Source organism: Camelus ferus, chromosome 26 (genome assembly GCF_009834535.1).
Source record: "Camelus ferus isolate YT-003-E chromosome 26, BCGSAC_Cfer_1.0, whole genome shotgun sequence".
In the NCBI taxonomy this organism is placed as follows: domain Eukaryota; kingdom Metazoa; phylum Chordata; class Mammalia; order Artiodactyla; family Camelidae; genus Camelus; species Camelus ferus.
Window position 1 is genome coordinate 23,528,280 of NC_045721.1, and position 23,163 is coordinate 23,551,442.

A 23,163-nucleotide genomic window follows, 5' to 3' on the forward strand; every position below is an offset into this window, starting at 1 on the left:
GGAGGTGACTGGCCACTCAGATAAGAAGTTAAACTATTTAAACATAGTCTCTGACTCTGAACTGTCAATTTAGAGCTTCATCAATGTCACTAATAAATGGAAGTGAAGAATTAATAGCAAATTTTAAGAATTATCTAAAAAAGGGAGAAGGGAATTTTATCACTTATATTTCCCAATGTAACTTTATTTTACAAATCAGTTCTGAAAATTCAGCATTATCCATTAAATTGAATTTCTTAAACCCATAGTAGACAGTTTATCAATTTCCACTGAATCAGGTATATATCATGAATTGATCCTTGAGAGTTTATAAATGATATTCATCATTTCAAATATAATTAAACTGTCTGAAAATGCTTTGGCTCACTGAAGGTTAGTTTAGAAAGAGCCTTAAGAAAATGATCGCATAGATTATATTTTAATGTGACAATGCTGACATTTTCTTTCTAGTTTTATCTCAGCCTAAACTGGACAAAATATGTTTTCACTGTGCATTATTTTAAGCTACCACAGATGTCCTTAAAATCTACAGATTCTCTGTATTCAGGCTACATCCAAATTGCTAACTTTAGTTACAGAATAGAAGTTTGTAAGAAATCATAAGCCTAATAACTGGTGTGAGATGATTGTGATTCTGGTAGATAAATCTATTAGAAACCAACTGTCAGCAAGTTTATTTGACATTTAGACAGCATATCACAGGGCTTGACGAAAGCTCTGAGGGGTGGGTGGGACGGTGGGGCTTCAGAAGAGAAATCAGAGATCATACGCTTAATTTGGTACTTTTACCTTTGGCCTCATATTAGAAGTTAAATGTGGAGTCAGTAATGCATTTTTGGAATGGGAAGAATACCACTTGGATTGGAATAAAAGCAAGTTTTTTCTCTCTTTTCATATTTCCAAATTCCTTATACCAAGCCTTGCGGAGATACTAAATGAATTAAGCTTGTCTCCCTGTCGACAAACAGCTCATGAAAACACAGAGGGAAGAACCGTACCAGGGACTACCGGGTACGATCAGGGCCGATCGATGCCGTCAAAGCCACATGGAGGTTTAGAGGAGGCAGAGTTTACTCTGTGTGAGGCTGCCTCACGGGGATATTAGAGGACTCAACAAAATGAGGGGCAAACTTAGGACGCAGAAGTGAGTGAGAGATGCGTTTGCAGGTAATACAGTTTGCTTGGAAATAAGCTAAGTTTGGAGAAGAACGTCTAAGAGAATGATCGTGGAGAAAAGACTTGTTTGCCAACTTTAGTAATTTACAGGGTCTATTTTTTCCCCATAGTTCTCAGGCTTGAGTCAACCAAAGTAAGCCCTCCTACCTCATATACTTATAAAGGAAAAGACACCTGTTCACTGGCTGTGTGAACTAAAAGATAAAACTAGTTGCCCGAGCCCCCAGTCTTCCACCTGTGGTCCTCTGGATCCAAGGAGTTTCTCCCTTCTTTATCTCGGCTTCTCTGTCTCTCCACTGCCTCCTCCTTCTTAAACACACACCAGTGTCCGTGTGCTCAGTATCTCCAAGTCCACAAGGAGACGTGGAAGGGCTAACAACTGAAATATGCCTATTCTGTTTAATCAGTCGTCTTTTTAGCATGTAAAACCCACTTCTCATAAATAGGTTTGCAGATAATCTCCATTTTCATGCAGTCTATATTTTAGGCATGTAATTCTAAACACTAACCGCCCTCCCCAATAGAAGGTGACCTGGATTGTAGCTGCAGCATCTTCAGCTGATGTCACCTGTTAAATCATGTTGTCATATTCCATTTGAGATGTAGGGACCTCCATGGAGAGAGAAAGGCGTGAATTTCACAAATATTTTGTGACCCCCTTGATATGTTTTTAAGTATTACTTTGTCCCTCCCTGTTGACTTGGTTTCCCAGAAGCTTTTCATCCCTTAATTTGTCAGTGTGGTCCTTCAAGTCCATGGTCATTTGTTGGCTCCAAATTGTTGTGGCAGTGAGTGTGTAACTTGCCCCACTGCTGCACTCACCTGCAGCTTCTGTCAGCTTGGCGTAGCCATGGGCCCCCTCAGCCCTGGACACAGCTCCCTGCCCTGCCACTCGGTGCAGGGCAGTGAGGAGATCTGTTTTCTGATCTGTGGTTCACTTTCTGCTGTGAGGGCCCCTCAGCAAGCTGTTATTATTGTGCTCAAAGATTTCACTTGATGACTGAACAAGATGTAGGACTGGCATTTTACTTCCACGAAGCAGATTCTTACAGAACAATGAAATGTGGAACCTGTTTAGAAAATTAGATATCAGACCATGCAAACCACTGATTTTTCAAAGGGATTTGACTTCTTGAATAACTCTCCTGAGAACTGAGCAAGGGATAGACTTATGCAAACACACACACACACACACACACACACACGGTATCATTTATTAGCCAGGGATTGTATTTTGGTTTCAACAAGTTATAGTGAGAATCCAAGATCTGAGACCACTGATTTCCAGAGTGAATATGTTGTATTTTCCAAATTTTGTAAGTGTGACCTGAGGGCAGTGCTTCGAAAACTGAATTTATTAGATGAAGAATTCTTTGATATTTAACGCACACATAAAAATTAGTCCCAATTTGCCTAAAACAAAAGCAGGCAGTCAGCTCAGATAAAATAGACATGTTGGGTTTTCTCTCAACTAAATTCATGTGCGTATAAAGCTCTAAGTTTGCTTGTTTTTCATGTTTTTTCCTTGGAAGTTAATGAAATAGGAAAGCTATCAGTATTTTAGTGGATGGAGGCGGGAGGGTGTAGCTCAAGTGGTAGAGAGCATGCGTAGCATACACAAGGTCCTGGGTTCAATCCCCAGTGTCTCCCCTAAAAAAAATAAATAAATATTAACCCAATTATCTCCCCTATAAATAAAAAAAAATAATTTTTTAATTTTTTTTTTTTTTTGGCAGGGGAAGTAATTAAGTTTACTTTATTTTTGAAGGAGATGCCAGGGATGGAACCCAGAACCCCGTGCATGCCAAGCATGTGCTCTGCCACTTGAGCTACACCCTCCCCCCAGCAAAATTGTATTTTTAATTAAAAAAAAATTTAGTGGATGGGAGTGAGAACGGAAAGAAAGCAAGAATCCATGACGAGACAAAAAGCACCTGACAGAAGTCGCAGCAGTGTGCAGACTGTCTGTTCTGGCATAGAAGGTTGCCAGTCAAACCAGGTTGCTGAAGTCTTCTGCTTGCAGAAGTTTGAAGACCAGACAAATTAGTACTGATGTGAGGTTACTGATTAGTCTTGGGGAGTAAAACTAATTTCAGTCCTAGCTTGAGCTTATAAACAGTGAGCATCTCCTTAGGCAATGTTTCAGCCAGGCTAGTACTCCTCAAATTAAATCCACTGCTATGAAACAACAACAACAAAACCAAATACGTAAATACCATGAAGGATTGGGTAGAGCGGCATCACAGGGTGGTTGGCAAGGGCACTGATTCTGGGGCCAAGCGCTCTGGCTTGTTTCATGTGGTCTCTGCCCCTTTCTGCCTCTTCCCTTAGACAAATCAAGTAATCTGTCTGCCTCGGTCCCTCATCAGTGAAAGGGGCTTACTAATGCTGCCTACTTCCTGAAGTTGTTACTGGATAAAATGAGCTTGCATTTTAAAACAGTTGTAGGAGGGCTGGCATCTCGTAAGCACTGTAGGACTGCTGATGAAGATGATGGTGATGATGATGATGGAGAAGATGGTGATGATCATGACGACGATGGCTCCCCTGAAGCTGTGTCACAATTCTAATGCCCACTGTCCTGCGTCCTAAAGTCTGTTCATCCCTGGACACACCCTACTTACCATAACACTCTTACTGATTTACTGTTTGACTAGAGTAGACATTTCAGCCAAGGTAAGCACCTGAGTGGGTTTCAGACTAGATTAGATTTCAGAGATCTCATTTCTATTCTCTTTTCTAAAATCCAGGAAGACAGCAACTCTAGAAAAAAAAATTTACAAACGAGAACGTGATGATTTCATTCAAATAATATTTGAAGGGTTATCAGGCAAGAGGAAACTTGCTTTGTTCTTTGTGGCTCAAAGAAAGAGATTTGGGCCAATGGATTTCAGTTTTGGGGAAATAGTTTTTTGGCTCAGAATAAAGAACCTTTCAAAAAGTCAGAGTTTTCTGAAGAGTACACGGGCTGCCTGGGAATACAGTGATTTGCCTGTCAGTGAAGGTGCTTAGACGAGGCTGACCTCGGTACTGAGTCCCCAGGACCCCCAGGACTGAGATGCCTACAATCTCTAATGCACTTGCTAAGCCGTAGTCTTCTTCATTCAAGAACAGCTACTCTAGGATTCGTGCTTAGTCTGCTATTTGGGTTATGGTGCATATCTAGTATGGAAATACATTTTAAACGCCTTGAACTCATTATATTTCTATAGTGTTCTTGTTTTCAGATATTCAGATATCTCTTTTTCAGGCCAGTCTTCTATCGGGTTTGTCTTTTAATGAATTCACTTACTCAGCAAAAAATACAGGGTTATACTGTGCGCCGCTCACTGCGCTAATCTGGAGGGACGCAAAGTAGAACAAAACAAGCCCTTTTTCCTCTAGTCCTGACGTAGGAAAGTCATGTCAGCAAAGTGCTGTCCACGTCAGACTCAGCAGATAAGAGTGAGCTGATTTCTAGGATACATCAGATTAATGAAACAGAGTGGAGAAGCCACAATAATTAGTTCCACATGGTATTGGCAGAGACATACATGTAAGTATGTATAAGTACATATAATATTAGGTTTCTACTCACATTTTTTATCAAATTTTTTTCAGATGGATTTACAGTTAAAATTCAAGAGTAAACTACTTTGTAAAAGCTAGAAGAAAATATAGATTTAAGATTTCACTGTTAGTATGGGGCAAGAAGAAGTAGGTAAGCAATATAAGAAATCACAAAGGGAAATGTATAGATTTGACAATAAAAATTAAATTTTACTCATCACAGTAGTATTTAAAAACATTAAAAGGTATGCAAAAACTGAGAAAAAAATTTACCTCTTACATGACAGGAGTTCCCAATTTTAGTCAACACAGAATTGAGTCAACAAAAAGATACATATTCCAGTAGGAAAATTGGCAAAAAAGAAAAATACATTTCATTGAAGAATACAAATGATTAATAGCTTACAAATACATGTTCATTCACACTACTGAACTAGGAAAATTAATTAAAATGATCCTGTTACTTTTAAACTTCAATTTATTAGAAAAATTAAATGGCAATACTCAGTATTGGGAAACAGACAATAAGCCCTCTTACTCATTATCAGAGTATCTTTATTTTGGCACAAACTTTCTGGGCACCATTTCCACAACACATGCCTTAAAATTTTCTAGGAGTTTATCCCAGGGAAATAACCTACACGGCCCAGAGATTTGTCTACAGTGATCATCATTACCATCCTGTTTGTCATAGTGATGCAACAAATTACAACTGAGTGGATTAGAATAACATACATGTATTTTTTTTTAATCATTCTGGAGGTCAGAAGTCTGAAATGGGTCATACTGGGCTTATTGAAATGGGGTGAAATCAAGGTATTGGCAGGGCTGCAGTCCATCTGGAGGCTCTAGGGCAGAATCCATGCTTGTACTTGTTTTAGCTTCCAGAGACCCCCTGCATTCCTTGGCTCGTGGCCCCCTTCCATCTTCAAAGCCAGCAGTGGAGCATCTTCAGATCTCTCTCTGGACCTGACCCTGACTTTCCTGCACCTCTCTTTCACTAATTATCATGACCCTCGTAGTTATATAACACAGGATAAGCTCTGAATCTCAAAATCACTAATTTGATCACATTTGCCAAGTCCCATTCACCAAGGTGACTGGAGATTCGATGTGGACATCATTGCAGGGGCCATTAGCCTTCCTACCACTGAACAAAAGCAGAGAATTGGTAAAAACATGTCATGATCCCTTCGTATAGTAGAATCTACTATAATCTTTAAAAAATATCTTGATAAAATTATGTAATAGTGTCACGGAGTTCATTGTAATTTGTATTTTAAAACTGGGAGAATAAACAGTGAATAGTCTGCTTTTCTGGTTTTATTTCTACAGTGAACATAGTTTGCTTTTAAAATCAGTAAAACAGTTGTTTACAGAAACACTGTCAAATTTGAAAGTTTGCATTTAGAAAAGAAGTTAAGTACTTTCATCATCTCCTTTAGAAGCAGGATAACATGAATTGCTACTGTGCAAAGCAAACGGAGTGTACTGCAAGTAAGACTTCTCATGATTCTCTGCTATTTGGTCCCACGCTACATAAGCAGTGACTTCATGGCCAGAGAGTTATTAATGCATTTTGTTGACATATCATTGACAGAAAATTCATTTTTATACATAACAAGAGTTTAATTTTCCTACTATCATATTTGAAGTCCTTTGTTCTGTTAAGTTCATATATTGCACATTGATTAAGAAAGAATACTTTTGTGATAAAATAGAGGGATTCAAGCCAGTAAGATAATGTCAAGTGTATTGTAATGCGACTTTCTGACTCTGAGGATGGAGAAGGGGTCACTGGCCAAAGATGGCCAGGGTGCAGCTACAGAGCATAAGGAAACTCTGCCCTGGAGTCTCTGGAGGAAGGGAGGCTCTGTCAGCACCTTGACTTCAGCCCAGTGAAACTGGTCTCACAATTATGACCTCCAAAGCTATAAAAAAATAAATGTGCGTTAAGCCACCAACCCTGCGGTAATCTGTTAGATTACCCTCAATGCCCTTGGCAAACAGAATGTGTAGTATGTAGATTTTTCAGACAGTGGAAATCAGTCACTAGACACTTGCTCTGGCGCACTGAACGTTAGCAGCTCTTCCTGCTCTTTTCACGCGCAGCAAGTTCACTTATGCTGTTACATGTATTCTTTTAAAAATATTGTCACGGCACCCAGAGTTTCTAAGTCTGAATCAGCGGATGCGACCATCCTGTTCCCTCCTTTCCCCCCTTGTATAAAGTCAACAGGATCTCCCCATCATTTCCTCACACCTCATCTATTCCACTCGCAAATTAATGAGAAGAGAGAGTAAAAATCAAGTTTGACAATGTGAAAAAAAGGGCAATTTTCTTACAAGTGGACCTCAGAAACAGAATTACAGCTAATATGTATGCTTCTCCACAAACCATGGCTGCACAACTAGTTTTGTTTCTAGAGGCAGCAAAACTGATTAATTTATAATTTTTTTTCTTTCCAAAGGGCTTTGGGGTGCCCACATGATATCTAAAAGAACAGAGAAATCCATCTGAACTTTACAGACAATACGTGTGTCTCTCCCCCTTAAATACAGGGGCACTCAGTTGTGAGAAAACAGGGACTACCTTCCCATTTCTCTATGGAACCATGCTATAACTTGGCTCAGGCCCAATTAATATTCATTATATAATATCCATTAGTGGTTCTGCCTAAAAAATTTAATTGTCAAAATTGTAACTTATCTGTAAAACTATTTTTTTTTATTTTTGACATTAACAGCAGCAGAAATGATTAATGATGGTTTACATAAGTGTAAAATAAAACACAACTATAATAGACTATAATAAAAATATGAGGCTGTCATTTTACCAAAAATGAATGCATCATTAACCATAAAGCTTTCTCCCTCTTGTAACATAAGTTTTAAAAAACTCAGTTGTATACAGAAATGTTTCTACTTGATATTTTGTCATAAATAGAGCAATTATATGATGATCATCCTACTTACTAAATTCATTTCAGCAAAACCCTTTAGAAATAAGATTCTCTGCTTATCTAGGACTACCTGGTGTGAACTGGGGAAGGCGAGATGATGCCAGGAAAGAGGAGGAAACTTACTAACAGGAAAAACCCTTGTTACCAAACACTAAGGTAGCGGAACAAAACGTACAAACATTAGGCATATAAAGCAAAAAGGTTTTAACATCCAACCTCAGCTATGAACGTACGTATTCCATAGCTCTCCATCCGAAGGAACCCTGAGCACGTGGGAGTCAACTGCTGCAGATCAGCCATGAAGAATTATTGAACTAAACCGCATGGTCTTTTCTCCCCCAGGATCGACATCTTCAAGTACGTGATCTACGGCATCGCAGCTGCGTTCTTCGTGTACGGCATTTTGCTGATGGTGGAGGGTTTCTTCACGACTGGGGCCATCAAGGATCTCTATGGGGATTTCAAAATCACCGCTTGCGGCAGATGTGTGAGCGCCTGGGTACGTTCTCTGTCTCTGCTCAGAGCTGATGGTGGGTTTATTTCGATAGCACACAGGTGTTTGTGTTCATCTGCCAAGAACTGAAGTATTTTTTTTAACACGGTAACATTCCCTCCTGTGATGGCTGTTTTACATCTTAATAATATTATTTTCTAAATTAAGATTATTCCATGTGAAAATTCAGGTTCAAATTCTCAACTCATCTGCAACACAACTCACTTTGCTTCTAGAGGCAGCAAACTGTTGATTGATTTATGATTTTTTTTGTTCCCAAATGGCTCTGGGCTCTGTACACAATATTTAGAATAACAGAAAAACCCATCTGCAATGTATAGACAATACATGCCTCTCCTCCTTAAATCTGTGTTTCTGTATTTTGCTCTAAATTTTAGGAGGAACTGTATTATGTAATTTCTGTTTAATACTGACATAAATGAAGTAAGTCAGACAAAGACAAATACTGCATATCACTTCTATGTGGAATCTAAAAAAATGATATAAATGAACTTATTTATAAAACAGAAACAGACTCTCAGTCACAGAAGGAAAACTGTGGTTACCAAAGGGGAAAGAAGAGGGGAAGGATAAATTTGAGACTAGCAGCTATAAGCTACTATATATAAACTAGATTAAAAAAAAACCAAGTTCCCACTATATAGCACAGGAACTATATTCAGTATCTTGTAACAAACTGTAATGGAAAATTAAAAATAACAATCATGTTAAAACTTTATCATAAATAAACTGTACATAGCAGGATAATACTCTATAAACCTCTATTTTCTTTTTACAGAATACTCAAAACTCTCAATTTCTGATTTGATTAATATAAAGTTGAATCTCAGAAATTGACGCCCACTGAACATTTTTAAAGAAATATCCCATAACTAATGAATTTTTAATTTCTACTTATAAAAGTACTCTAGTTTAAATTAAGTCATTTGCAGGTATTTATTTTTTCAATCAAAATTCATAATAAAGCTAGAAATTCATCTCAAGGATATATTAAAAATGTCCTCAAATGTGTAGATTTTCATGAATCCCAGTGTAACATCCTGAATACATTCACTGGCAGTAACTGCTGCTACTGTGTGTAACCCTGATTTTATATGTTCAGGTGACATTGCAAATAGAAATACAATTTTTAAGTTGGTTCAATTGATTTTAATGTGTAGCAGTTATAATTACATGTAATTGTAATTTCCATACATATAGTAGTTACAGTTAAATACGCCACTAGATTGGAGATGAAATATAACCATGGATTACAAATGGTTTTAAAATATTGATTGGCTAATAGATACACTTCTTTTCCAACAGGAGTTTCATGCCCACTGTACTAGAAATAATCTCAATGCAAAAGGTATTTATTTTCACATTTTCTTTTAGGAAAAAAGCAAGAGCTATATATTTTTTCTGACTTTGCCTTTAAATCAGTAACATTTTACAAAACATCCCAAGCTACACCACATTTTTGAGACTTTCTTTGTCTCTTTTTCCCATTTTGAGATTAACTACTATAGTTTATGTTTTTACATTAGTTTATGGGGAAACTAATTATATTAAAGGTATAAAAACTGAAAGCTCACCAAGGAATGACTAAGCCTAGTCGTATTACATTGGGGTCCTTGGTCAAAAGAACATGTCTCAGACGATTACAACGCAGTTGATAATAAAATAGCATTTACTAAAAGGACGTTTCTTCTATAGTAATATTTGCTGGGATAGATGCCAGTGATGCTTTTATCTTTAATATAATTCGATTTTGTTTGAATTCTGCTTTCATTAGAAAAAAATTAAATCTCTTCGGATCAATTTTCTTGGCATCCGTTACAAAGATTGAGGTACCATCCTGGGCACTGGTGATGTAAAAAGACACAAGACAGTGTCTGTGCCCCTGGGGCGTCCCCAGCCCTCTGGGAGCCGTTAAGAGATGTGTTCGTGAGCACATACGTGCTGAGCGTATTGATGAACATGGGTAACTTACTGTGTTTGCACAGAGAGAAGGTGATTGAAGTCTGTGAGAGAGATACTGTTGACCAGCCCCCATCCAAGGCTGGGTACAGTACACATTGTTGACACATGGGAAACTTTAATTACTAATGAATCAGTGAGTAAGGGACTCTTGGTCTGGGGTTTGGAGGATAGAAAGAAGTTCTGAGTAACCCAGAGGGTACGCAGAGGGAAACGTTTAGAATACTGCAGTTACCCAGGTGTTAGATGAGGCAGGTCCAAACTCGTGGTGGGTCCTGTATTCTATTCTGAAGTATTTTTATTTGACTTGTTGAATAAATGAAACCAGTACAAAGTAATAAAGAAGAAAGCATTACAACTAGTATATTTTAAATAGATTTTCTTTTTAGAGCAATTTTAGGTTTACAGCAAAATTAAGCAGAAAGTGTAGAAATTTCCCTGCATGTGTACAGCCTCCCTCACTATCAAAATCCTGCACCAAACGGCACATTTGCTACGATTAATGAACCTCCACTGACATGTGGTAATCACCCAAGGCCCATCTAAGTTTACCTTAGAGTTCAGTCTTGGCGTTGTGTGTTCTATGGGTTTGGACAAGTGTAGAATGACATGTACCCGCCATTACAGCATCACACAGAATGGTGTTACTGCCCTGAGAACCCTCTGTGCTCCACCTGTTCATCCCTCCCTCTCCTGCAGCCCCTGGAAACCACTCGTCCTTTTACTGTCTCCATAATTTCACATAGTTGGAATCATACATATGTCATCTTTTCAGACTGGTTTCTTTCACATGTGCATCTAAGGCTCCTCCATGTCTTTCCGTGGTTCCACAGCTCATTTATTTTAGTGCTGAATAATATTCCATCATCTGGATGTAGCCGTTTATGTCTCCATTCACCTACTGAAGGACAGTTTAGTTGCTTCCAAGTCTTAGCAATTATGGATAAAGCAACTATAAACATAGAAAATCATCTTTTAAAGCAAGTTTCTGATCACTACTTGTGCTTAGGTAGTTTGGGGCCATAATGTTGACAATGAAGATAATGATGATGATTGCGTATTTTCAAGGAAATTACATAATAACATAAGTGATTTTTTTCTGTAGTGAACTTTGCATTGTATGCTTTTCAGAGCCTACTGAGTTCAGTACGGTGAGTGCTGTTCCACTTTGCATTCTTCGTGATAGTTTTCTTTCTTGGTGATTCTCAGTGATTTGCTTTTCTTTGACTTGGTATTTTCTCATGTTAGAGTTGTGGTTTTCAATCCAGGGCTATTTCCGCTCCCCACCCAGGGGGCACTGAGAAAGTTTGGTTGCACAACTGGCGTCTATTGGGGAGAGGCCAGGGGTGTTGTTAAACATATGGCAATGCACAGGGCATTCCCCATAACATAGGACCTTCTGGCTCAAAACTTCAGTAGGGCTGAATTAGGGAAATCTTGATTCAGAAATTTGGTTCGTGTCCAGTACCTCACTCATCCGTGCATTTGGCTGTTTTGTTGACGTTGGCAGGATTTCTGGCAAATCATCCCCATTGTACTTTTTTTTTCCAACTTCAGGTGTGATACCCTGGAGAGCCTAAGGATAAATAGCAAAGAAGTTTTCACATGTGCTCGCAAGAGCTTTACTGGTTCCAGTAGAGCAGTGGCTCTTCCCTCTGGATCCCTGTTAGGATCACCTGCAGAGATGCTGTAAACATGAGTATAATTGGCAGGGCAACAACTGAGACTCTCAGATTTGCCAGATGATCCTAATATGTGGCCACGGTTGGAAACCACCGTTGGAGGCTGTGCCCTCTTGGCTGATGTCCACCCACTGAGACCTTCTTAATGGCAGGCCCTCTAAGCCCAGAGCTGGTTCTGCCTTTGATGGAATCTAAAGCTGTTTCCCTTGGTCAATGGAGGCATGATTGAATTGATGCTCTAAATCCATCCCAAATGAGGAAATGTCTTTTAAAACATATTATTGCAAAATGAGTGGGCTCTGAGTTAAGATTTAGTTAAGTATTTTTATATCACGTGCCTTAAAACAGTTCATGAGAAAGGGACCTTATAAACAATGACTGGTATGTGTTTGGTTACAAAGAGACTTTGCATATATCAGTAGGTCCCTTTTGTTCATTTCACTGAATTTGGGGTCTGCCTTAGGCCTGAATTTGTTCATCATATCATAACATTCCATCCGGTATGGGGCTTATTTCCCAGCGTTTATGTAGTTCATAGATTCAGAGGCTCTTAGAGTCAGAGTCAGCTGGAGTCTCTCATCAGTGCTGCTAACTCTTAAGACGTTATTTTTACCCGGACTGGTGCACATCTGCTCAAGTTGCCACAGAAAATCTATAGCTCAACCAAGTGTGATTTTCTTAGACATCCAGTCTGAGTTCAGATGAAAAACCAATTACCTATTACAAGTCACTCTCAAGTTAAATACACTGTTGTCTCAAAGCTACATCATCAAGGAGCAATCATCTATTTTCGCCTTCTTCCAAAGATTAGGAAAACCTTGTCTCTTGCAGTTCTGTATTTCAACTTCCTTACTGAATTTCTGACAATGATCCAGAATGAGATCAAAACAATAATTACATGGGCTCTTTCTTTCTTTCCTCCTTCCTTTCCTCCTTCCTTTTCTCCTTCCTTTCTTCCTTCCTTCTTTTCTTTTCTTTTCTTTTCTTTTCTTTTCTTTTCTTTCTTTCTTTCTTTCTTTCTTTCTTTCTTTCTTTCTTTCTTTCTTTCTTTCTTTCTTTCTTTCTTTCTTTCTTTCTTTCTTTCTTTCTTTCTTTCTTTCTTTGTTTTAAGCCACTAAGAATAACTCAGAAATTTTGTTGAATTTAATGCTAACACATACTAGATCGCCAACAAGTTATTTTGAGTAAAAACAAAAACAAGACAATAACAAGAAGATGCTCATTGTGAAAACCATTTGCACGTCCAGATGAAATGGGACTCAAATAGTGATGTGATAATGAGATTGTTGCATATTAATTACGAATCTGGCACTCAGCCCCTATCACTTGTTGGCAGTTTTTACTATCCAAGGGTCAGTAAGTTAACTAATCTAAACCAAAGCAAGGAAATTCTGCTGCAGTTTTTTTTTCTTTGTGAATTGAGAGAAAATGGTCAGCATTTTAGTATAAGTGAGTGATAGGTTAAACCATGGCTGAAATAAGAAAAGCCAGTGAGTCCACTTTATGCATGTGACTTCCACAAGACCCATCCCTCCTTCCTTCCCGTAAGCAGGGCCACAGCCACTAGAAATTAAATTTCATTGTGTTCCAAGGCAGTAAATAGCAAATGCAAGATAAGTAAGTTATTTCTGTCGTACCTAAACTTTAGAAATGAAGGACAGTTAATTTTTTGCTGACCCAAACATCTTCTTCTCTTGGGGTTTATTTTCAAAGTAAAATTTATTGGGGACCGTGTTTACTGTTAAGTGATTTCATGGCTGAGCCCTGTGAGAGAGGTCTGCTAATTTCCAATTCATGAGTGAGGAAGGGACTCCGAGCAGATAAGTGCGATGCCCAACTCACGTATGAATGGGCCGGTCCTTGGACTTCAACTCCACGGGTATTTTGTTTCTTCCAGTTTTTATTTGTTAGTTTGTTTTCACTGTACTCCCCAAACAGATATAGCAGAGTTAAGTTTCAGAAAGTATTTCATCTGAATAGACGTTAAAATAAAGGCAAAAAAAGATTTTCAAAATCAGAGGAATTATTCAGATTCTCAGAGATTGTTCTAATAAGTTGAAAGTTGCTAAGAGAGTAGATCTTAAAAATTTTCGTCATGCACAAAAAAATATTTCCTAACTAAGTGTGGTCATGGATGTTAACCAGACTTACTATGGGAATCATTTCATAATATGTACAAATATCAAATCATCTTGTTGTACACCTGAAACCAATGCAATGTTATAGATCAATTATACCTCAATTAAAAAAAGAGTGGCTTATTTACTTATGTAATACTCAGACAACAAAATACACATCACATTACTAGCAGCGGAAAACTAAAAATAAACTTACGATAATTATGAGGTGTTTTATTACATATAGAGAATTTCTATCTAGAATCACACTTGATCAATTTAAATAATTCTTCAATCTTAGTCATTATCAGATTCTGCATGAAAACATAAACTAGGAAGATAGAATTATATTTGTAGCATGTTTAATTTGGATACTTCAGTGAATATGAGCTTCTTCTCCCTGAAATGTAACTGGTTTGTATGCCAAGTTCAAAAGCATAAAGTCTTTTGTATCTTAGAACAAACCTTCTGCACTAGAAGTAAAGCAAACACTTCCTCACAGCAAAGGTTTACTCTAGAACATTCAGCTAATTACTGAGCAGTAACGTTATAGCAAGTAGGAGTCAGGGCTGCGGTTTCAGAAGCCGTTTCTTTCATTGCCTGTAAAGCAGCAGCAGCAGCTGCTACTTTGAGTCTAAACCTATTGAATTATTGTTTTTTTGTGTTTTTTTTAAACCTATTGAATTGTAAGTCCCACTCTGTAGTGAACAGCACCTTCAAAAGGAGCTTTGGAAAAATCCCCAGGGACAGAAAGAAAAACAAGCCAGGAGCCCGCTGCTCACTGTCCGTGGCCCCGAGTTGCTGCTCGCGCTCCGGAACGCTGTGCCTGGAGCGCCAGGGCCACGTTCCTTGTTCCTGAGACTGTCAGCGTGGAGGTGTACAACTGCGAATAACCAAAATGTGAATAAACAGGGCTTTTTCCTCCCAGGAGTTCCGTTAACGAGATTTCTTCAGTTTGGGTTGGTTTCCAAACTTTCTAGAGCCTTTCTCCTTGAGTGGGAGCCCTCTCTGAACAACTTGCCCAGACTCGAGAACTTCTCACTCTTTATTTTCTCCAAACGTGAAATGAAACCGAATTCCCTTATTCTGTATAGTCCTGTCATTCAAGCAAAACACAGGTTTTGGTTGGTAGAAGTACATAATCACAGTAATGCGATCTAGAATAGAAAAGAGCTCATGTTTTGTCTGGGCTTCTTCTGCGCCGGGTTTGACACTAAATGCTTCTCCCATATTATCTCATTCCAGCCTCTCTGCCATCATGCAGTGATTGTAATTGTACATTACAGTTGTAACTGCAGATCAGCCTAGCAGGCATTCTCTTACAGAGGCGTAGAGAGCAGCCTAACTCAACCCAGCACTGAGTCTTTGCCTTCAGTCCCTGTGCACCGAGGCCCCCTTTATGACTAAATAAATGTGACATTTCGACTGGGGACACAGTCAGTGAGTGGTATGTCAGTGTCTGTAAATCAATTGATCAATCCATCAGTCTCTATCCCCTTACAGATTAGAATCAAATGGCAAAGAATGGAAATGACTTGCCTCATATCATACAGAATAATGACATTAGAGGTGAGTGGTACTGAGGCTTGAATGCTTGTCAACACGTTGAGGCTTAGTGATCCTTCCTGCCTAGTCTGGGTGTGTTAAGAGAAAGGATGAATTCCGAGCAGGCAGCCACCCTGCCCGGTCAGCTTCATCGGTGGGTTTGCTTCCATCCACATTCCAGATAAGAGAAAGAATAAAGACCATCCAAGAAATAGTGTCCTTTCTGTCTGGTAGAGTCAAAAATAATACAATCACCAGGAAATATCTCAGATGATGTAACTTTTAAAAGAATTCATACTATAAGATGCATGAACTCAGGACACACAATATACACAGACAAAAAGGGAAGGAGGGGTAACATTCTCTCAGGACGCCAGTCCGATCAGCCAGCATGTGCAGAAATGCTCGGACAGGCAGATCACATCTCTTTCCAGCTTCCGGTTTGGTTTTGGAGACGTGGTTAAGGATAGTCAGACTGCGAGAGAAAAAGGGAAGTAAAGTTCTGTTCCTTTGAGGGACATGCGCAAAACACAAATGTTAAAAAAAAAACCTGAAGATTGAGTGAGCATGTTGCTACGAGAGTTACCTGGGAGGATGTCTCACGTGGTCTCATGAGTGTGATGCTTACAACGCTGGATGTTCCTCGCAGGCAGGAATCTGAGTTCTTCACCTCTGTACCCCCAGGGCGTAGAGCAGTAACTAGTACCCGGTTGTTACTAACACAGTGTTTGTGGGTAGATGGAGTGAGTACATGAATGAATCAGTCAGTCAGTGAAACAACGGACAGGAATGTGGCCCTGAACATTCTCCGCTGGCTTCTCCCTCCCTTGATGTTGTGTTTTGCCGGCAGACGATTGCTGATCCTAAGTCTGGCACACAAATGATGGCAGAGAAGGCTGCGCTCTTACTTACTGATGCGGGATTCAGATGAGAAAAACCATTCAAGTGTTACGGTAGTTTATTTTTTTAATTTGGCTACTTTTCAGGGATCATCTAGACTTTAATATGATGAACGAATACCGCATGACAGAATTGTGGCAACTCCTATGAGGCTATTTGCTAACTTTCTCTACTTCTGGTTAGTGTTTACCTACGTGGACACTTCATATAAATGATTTACTCCTATGATCGTGGGAAATATGCTAATAAGTCCAGTGACGCATAACTTGCATTAATAAATACAATCAATTTGTATCAATATGTGAATTCAAGCTGCATTTAAACATCAGGGCATTGTGACTTACAATTATTTTTCAGTTATTTCTGGATACAGTTTTTAATACAAATTTTGCTGAGACAATTAAGGGGGTATCTTTATATAGATGTAGATGGTATAGACTAAGTAATATTTGAAGCAGTATTAATACATCTCTATTCTTTTATCAAGTGTTCATCTACGAGTACATTCGTCTGTCTTTTTATCCAGCATCTGAGCCATGCTTGAACTAAAAATCCATTTAACCCACCCTGAGACTAAGTCTTATTCAACTCTACATAGGATACATGAACAACATTTTACCACGTTTTATAAATATTAAACATATTTGTGAAATAAACAAAAAAACCTCTGTTTTCAAACTTTAAATCATTTTTCACTATGTTTCTATAGCAAAAGTAAAATTAATATGCCTGAAAGAAGACTTAGATTTAAAATTTACAGAAATCATTAAAAAGGAGGAGTAGAAATAGACACTAATATCATTATATACTAAAATGACTTGAAAGTCACCATGTTTAGAATGTTAAATGTAAACATGATTAAGTAGCTTAAATATTTATGGTATGAAATCTTGCCCATTTAATTGTTATTTTTCTTTTTTTATTGAAGTATCCTTGGTTTATAGTGTGTCAATTTCTGGTGCACAGCATAACAGTTCAGTCATGCATATACATACATATATTCATTTTCATTTCCATTATAGGTTACTACAAGATACTAGATACTGCATGCAGTTCCCTGTGCTCTACAGTGTAAACCTGTTGTTCATCGATTCTATACACAGTAGTTAGTACCTGCAAATCTCAAACTAAATGTATTGACAAAGTTTTAACTCACTTTGCGCAATCCCCTCTCAATTTACCAGTTAATGTTTCCTAAAGTTTAAAAATCTTGTGGTGAGATTTTTAAGATAAATAGCATGAACGAAACACGCACTAAGATGCTGACCTCTTCCTTTGTACATCAGAGCCTCTACGATGCGGTTTTCTGGCAGGTTTAATCACCTGACCCATTATATTCACCATCTCTCCACTTCCCAAGCCACAGTGCCTCCCGGGGGTCTCACAACGATCCGTGAACCGTAGCACTTGGAACCTTCGCCATCAAGCTGTGTAGACGCAGCACGGGAGCCTTCTCTTCCAGCAGATGACGTGTTTTCTGTCTCGTCTTTCTCTCCGCTGCAGTTTATCATGCTGACGTACCTCTTCATGCTGGCCTGGCTGGGAGTCACAGCTTTCACCTCACTGCCAGTTTACATGTACTTCAACCTGTGGACCATCTGCCGGAACACCACCTTGGTGGAGGGAGCGAATCTCTGCTTGGACCTCCGTCAGTTCGGTGGGTGGCTCTCTCGCTGTGAAACTACACCTCACATTGTCTCACCTAAACAAGTTCCTCCAAAATACTCTAAATCACTTTGGAGCCATCATTCCTTCCACCAGAGAGACAGATGCAGCAGAGTATTCAAGTGTAGGTCATTCTCTTCAGACTGAAGTAAGTAGGAATTTAAGCGTGATGGGAAGTTAACCTCACAGCATGGGCACACAGACAGGGACATGTGCACAGGACGTCAGGTTGTGTTCCCTGACGTGGGCAAGTTTGTTAGAATTGTGATTCCCCTGTCCTGCTTTCTTTGCACTCTTCCTGACTCAGTGTGGTTTCACAGCATCCTGTCTTCGTTCTCCCATGATAAACTGTACAGTTTGTGAAATCTGGTATGAAGATCGCCTAAGAAATAGGTATTTCATTGTTTTCTGAAATAGGGCAAAAAACACCCTTAGCATTTCATAATAACAAAACTCAAAAAAATGTTAAAGGAATCAATAGTCCTCTTTGGTTATTTTTATTCAGGGCTAAAACCTCATGCAATAATAATAGTTCCTTATGTATATAGGGGCTTACAATGTACAGACCCTCTTCTGAATGGTTTATATATGTTGACAGTTTAATTCTCACAATAATTCTACACGGTGGACACTGTTACACGCTCTTTATAAATGACGAAACTGAGGCACCAGGAGGTTAAGTCACTTGCCCAAGGTTATATAGCCAGCAAGTGACAGAGCCAGGATTCAGCCTCGGGCGTCCAGCTTCAGAGTCCGTTCTTAGAAGTTAGCTGCCTCTCCTGTTGAAACAAGCAGCAGGCTGTGAATGTGGAAAGTTGAACCTAATCTCACCTAACCTATGTGGAATTCTATCCCAGCATTTGTAAAAACATGGGGGCTACAGAGTTTATAAACAACATGCACACCCACGTGTTCATGTGGATTTTTTCCCGCAACACAGCTCTTAAAGTCTAATGGAACCTATATGTGTTCTCCTCTAATGAGGCTCCCTCATACTTCTGTAAAGTGGGAAAGAATTCAGTAGGTGGCGTCTGCAAGCCTGTGGTTTAAGGTTGTACTACACCTGGACCATTCTAGCGCCGCCCAGCGGTGTGTTGCAGAACTGTGGCCCACGCGCCGTCCTGTCCGAAGGGGTCTCCAACCCCCACACCCACTTGTTCGATCCAGATGGAGAGCAGGATGTCCTGCTCTGTGTGTGAAGAACTCCGCAAGAAGACGGTGGTGGGAATGCGGACGGCTCTCCCACTGGGGAAGTTTTAACGCGGGAGGCACGTCCCGTGTGAACACGGAAAGGGAAGCTTCAGCCCTGCTGCTGGAGGCCACTGGGAAGTAGCTGCTTGGAAAACAACCATCGTGACTTCAGTACCCGCCCCCCGACAATGTCTTCCGTTTATGCTGCTGATCTGAAAAATTAAAATTGGAGAAGATGTAACTAGTCTCGCAGGGCTTCCAGGTGAAAATACAGAACACCCAGTTAAGTTTGAATTTCAGATAAACAGGGAACTTTTTTTTTCAGTCCAGTATGTCCCAAATAGTGTACAGGCCATGTTTATGGTAAGTGCGAAGCGTGGCTGTGACCCTCAGCCCCACTTACAGCATGGTTATGGGGGTTTATGCAAGTTCAGCTTTCCTCTGTGACCTGTAAGAGGAGGCACTTTTCAGGTGTCCTGCAACCTTTGGCATCAACTATAAAGGCTTTCTGCTTGCTCTTCACCACACAGAATCTACTGCCTGGGTAGCATTTATTTGACCTCCAGATGATATGTCCTTAATGAGAGTCCTGAGTGTTCGTACACGATCAAGTCATCACCAAGGGGCATCAGAATAGAAAAGCACCACTCCCCAAAATGTAGATTATGACGGGGTGGATATTTACTAATGTAACCCAAAAGCATACGACAAAGAAATGTCCCCTGTTTTGCAAAGTTGTCTCATTAGCATTTAGATGGTGTCATTTCTCTTAGAAGGCCAAGGTCATTAAAGACGGAACAGGAACCCTCGCCACGGAATGCGTGTGACACCTGCTAAGTCTGTGCTGTGCGGCTCCCTGGAATAAGCATACATGTTCCAGACAGATCTGACAGGAAGCAGGGGCATTCCTTCACACGGCTGAGGAATTTAAAGATGGTTTGTCACACTAGGGTTTGCTGTATTTGGAAACTGCTGATTGAAAATGAGTCATGAAATAATTTCACGGGCAGTTTAAACTTTGTAACGTTCTCTGTTTCCACTGTCCTTCAATTATATGTACAGTGACGTCGTGATGTTGGATGTATTAGGTAGTTATCCTAGTAAATTTGTCTCATCAGATGTTAAAACTGGATCTAGATCTGGGATTTAAAACTGTGCTCTGTTAAAACCTGGAGATTTGACGAAGCTACCTCGGCGCCCACCGTAGGGGGAAAGTGGGTGGGGCGTCCTTCACCTGTTAGGCAGCCCTGCCTCGTGTTCAGCACGTCCGCACATTCTAGCAGGAGGAGCTGGCTTTGACCCGATTTCCACGAAACCCTTCTCCGTGATCAGCGCGGAGGAAGAACGGCCTTCACCAGGAAGCTTTCTCACTAATGATGGTTTATGAGACAAATCGTACGGAGGCTCTTTCTTCCCCACTCTTGGCGCTATCTTGGCAAAAAGGAAAGGTCGCAGAGAAGTCTCTGCATTCGATGTACTGCCAGTAGACTGTTGAACTGAAATAATGGCAAAGTAGGATGGCAGCGGCTCCGTAGAGATGGAGCACCTCCTTGCTAAGACTGGGTGCATTTGTGCGCTTATTAAAGCTAGACTGAGAGCAGGAAGGGCTCGAAGCTCAGGTGTTAGTTTGCCCAGAACTTGGGAATGTTCCTCCCATGTAGACTTGTGCTTAACGCTTCAGGAGTTCACAAAACAAAATCAAAACCTGTTCTAAAAACTTGCTCACTTCTCCCCTCTCAAATGAGGTCTGGGGCGGTGAGCGCCTCACCTGTGTGCTTGTTAAAGACACAGTGCTCCTGGCAGACATTCTCCGATCCTGATTTAACAGTGCTGTGGTGCAGTCCAGAAAGACGTGTTTGTGACCATCCCCCAGGAGATTCTGATGCAGTTGGTCCATAAACCAACAGGAGCAAGGGTAAATATGAGTGAAATTGCAGCTTTTTATTCCCCCTTACTAATAGCACTGTTTTCAGTATTAGCAGAGAAGAAATTGTTCCTTTGGGCCATATGCTTTCACGGAGTGACAGAGGCTTTGTCGCAGCAGAGTACATTTAGATCCTGACTTCATCATAGTCTGGGGCACAGTTACCAAAATATTTCTGATGCCTCTACCATTGCGTTAATGGACCGAACCAACAAACCAGCTACAACTGAAGCTGAGGATTCTGGTGGCTAGATTCCACTGAATTCAGACTGACAGTGTTTTAAATTCCTTAAGGCCTAGATAATCTCAATCCTCCATTCATAATTCTGTTCATAATTACGATCAAGCAGTGGAAGCTGAGGAAGAATTTTTCCATTCCAGTATAACATAAAAGGAAATCGCTTAGGTTTTATCAGCTAATGTGTCTTTTTCTCTCTCTGGAATCTTGAAGCCGTTTATCATGTTAAACTGTAATTTTCTCTGTGTTGCAGGGATTGTGACAATTGGAGAGGAAAAGAAAATTTGCACCGTCTCTGAGAATTTCCTGAGGATGTGTGAATCCACCGAGGTGAGTGTTTTTACAGCCTTTAATTTGGCCAGAATTTTAGCTTCATTTTGTTATTTGAAGAATATATAATTAAACCTACATTGAATTTTCCCCTTGATGTTATGCAGGGGGGACTAGGAAATAAGTATGAATGAGATGCTATGCATATTTCAATAAAAATTATGATAATTTTTTTTCTAGAAACTACCATTTTAATGAAAGTTGAAAAATTATAAGGTTATATTTTAGAAGATATCACATAGCTTTCTGGGGTTATAATATTACTGGAATCTGTCATTATTAATCATGATCTCATCTTTAAAATGAAATTATAGTAAAATGATGCAGTTGCAAAGATTTAAGTAACTTGCAGGAGAAAAGATGTTGTAATAATGTTTTTGGTTGAGGAAGTGATTTTTCATACACAGGAGCACGTCTGTGAAGGAGGCACCGAGTTCTTACTCGTAAGACAGCAGGCGTTCTTAACCCTCTTCTGTTGTGACCCTGACACATGTTTTGATTCTCTGTGGTTTCCTTCGCAGCTGAACATGACCTTCCACTTGTTCATTGTGGCACTTGCTGGAGCTGGGGCAGCCGTCATTGCTATGGTAAGGCCTCAAAGCTCTGAGGCTTGGTTTTTCAATTTGCTGTAGAGATGACAATTTACCTCTAATGTCTGAAGTCTGTACAAATCATATTTATTTTAATACTAGTAAAAGAACAAATAGGAAGGGGAAAGAATGGGCAGATAAATAAGTGAAAAACAAGGCTTAACCTAAAGAAATATCATTACAATAGAGATAATATTTGGTAATCAGCTGAAGGAGTCAAACTCAATAATATCGGTAACATTAATAAAAAAGAAGTATGTTCATTAGCATTTTAGATGTTAGATTATTATTAACATAAAAAATTATCTCTGTAACATATATGCATGTGTCAGTGGGATATTGTAAGTAATCTAATCAACTCCTTGACTTTCGTTATCCTTTTTTCCTCCTTAAATAAGAACATAAAAAAAGCCATACTGAGTCACTTAGGAAGAAAGGACTAACTTATTTTTCTTCACATAAACCTCGGTAGTTTCATGTCATGTCTTCTATATCTGACTTTAATCATAAATATTAAGAGGGTAGGATATAGCTTAAGTGGTAGAGTGCCTGCTTAGCATGCACGAGGTCCTGGGTTCAATTCCCAGTGCCTCCATTGTAAATCAATCAATCAATCAATCAATCAATCTAATTACCTTCCCTCCTACCCCCCAAAGAAAGAAAGAAAATTAAGATCGAGTCCTGAAAGTCGGGCTTTGACCGAGTTTTGAGGACCTACAATGTGCCAGACCCTGTCTCTTCTTTGTAACTCACCATGACCTCCAGCTTGCTCAGTGAAACGTAAGATGGTAACCTGTTCAATGAACAGGTGCTCTGAGCA

At 39.5% G+C, this 23,163-nt stretch overlaps 1 protein-coding gene across 3 annotated transcripts in view; it reads left to right on the top strand.

The window, feature by feature from the left end:
• Positions 1–23,163, top strand: part of GPM6A (glycoprotein M6A) — a 222,281-nt gene that overhangs the window by 193,371 nt on the left and 5,747 nt on the right. For all 3 annotated transcript variants that reach the window (XM_032468657.1, XM_032468656.1, XM_014553799.2), the window contains exons 3-6: positions 8,031–8,187; positions 17,909–18,062; positions 21,677–21,753; positions 22,275–22,340. In XM_032468657.1, the coding sequence (XP_032324548.1) occupies positions 8,031–8,187; positions 17,909–18,062; positions 21,677–21,753; positions 22,275–22,340 (454 nt within the window). The remainder of the gene's footprint in view (positions 1–8,030; positions 8,188–17,908; positions 18,063–21,676; positions 21,754–22,274; positions 22,341–23,163) is intronic.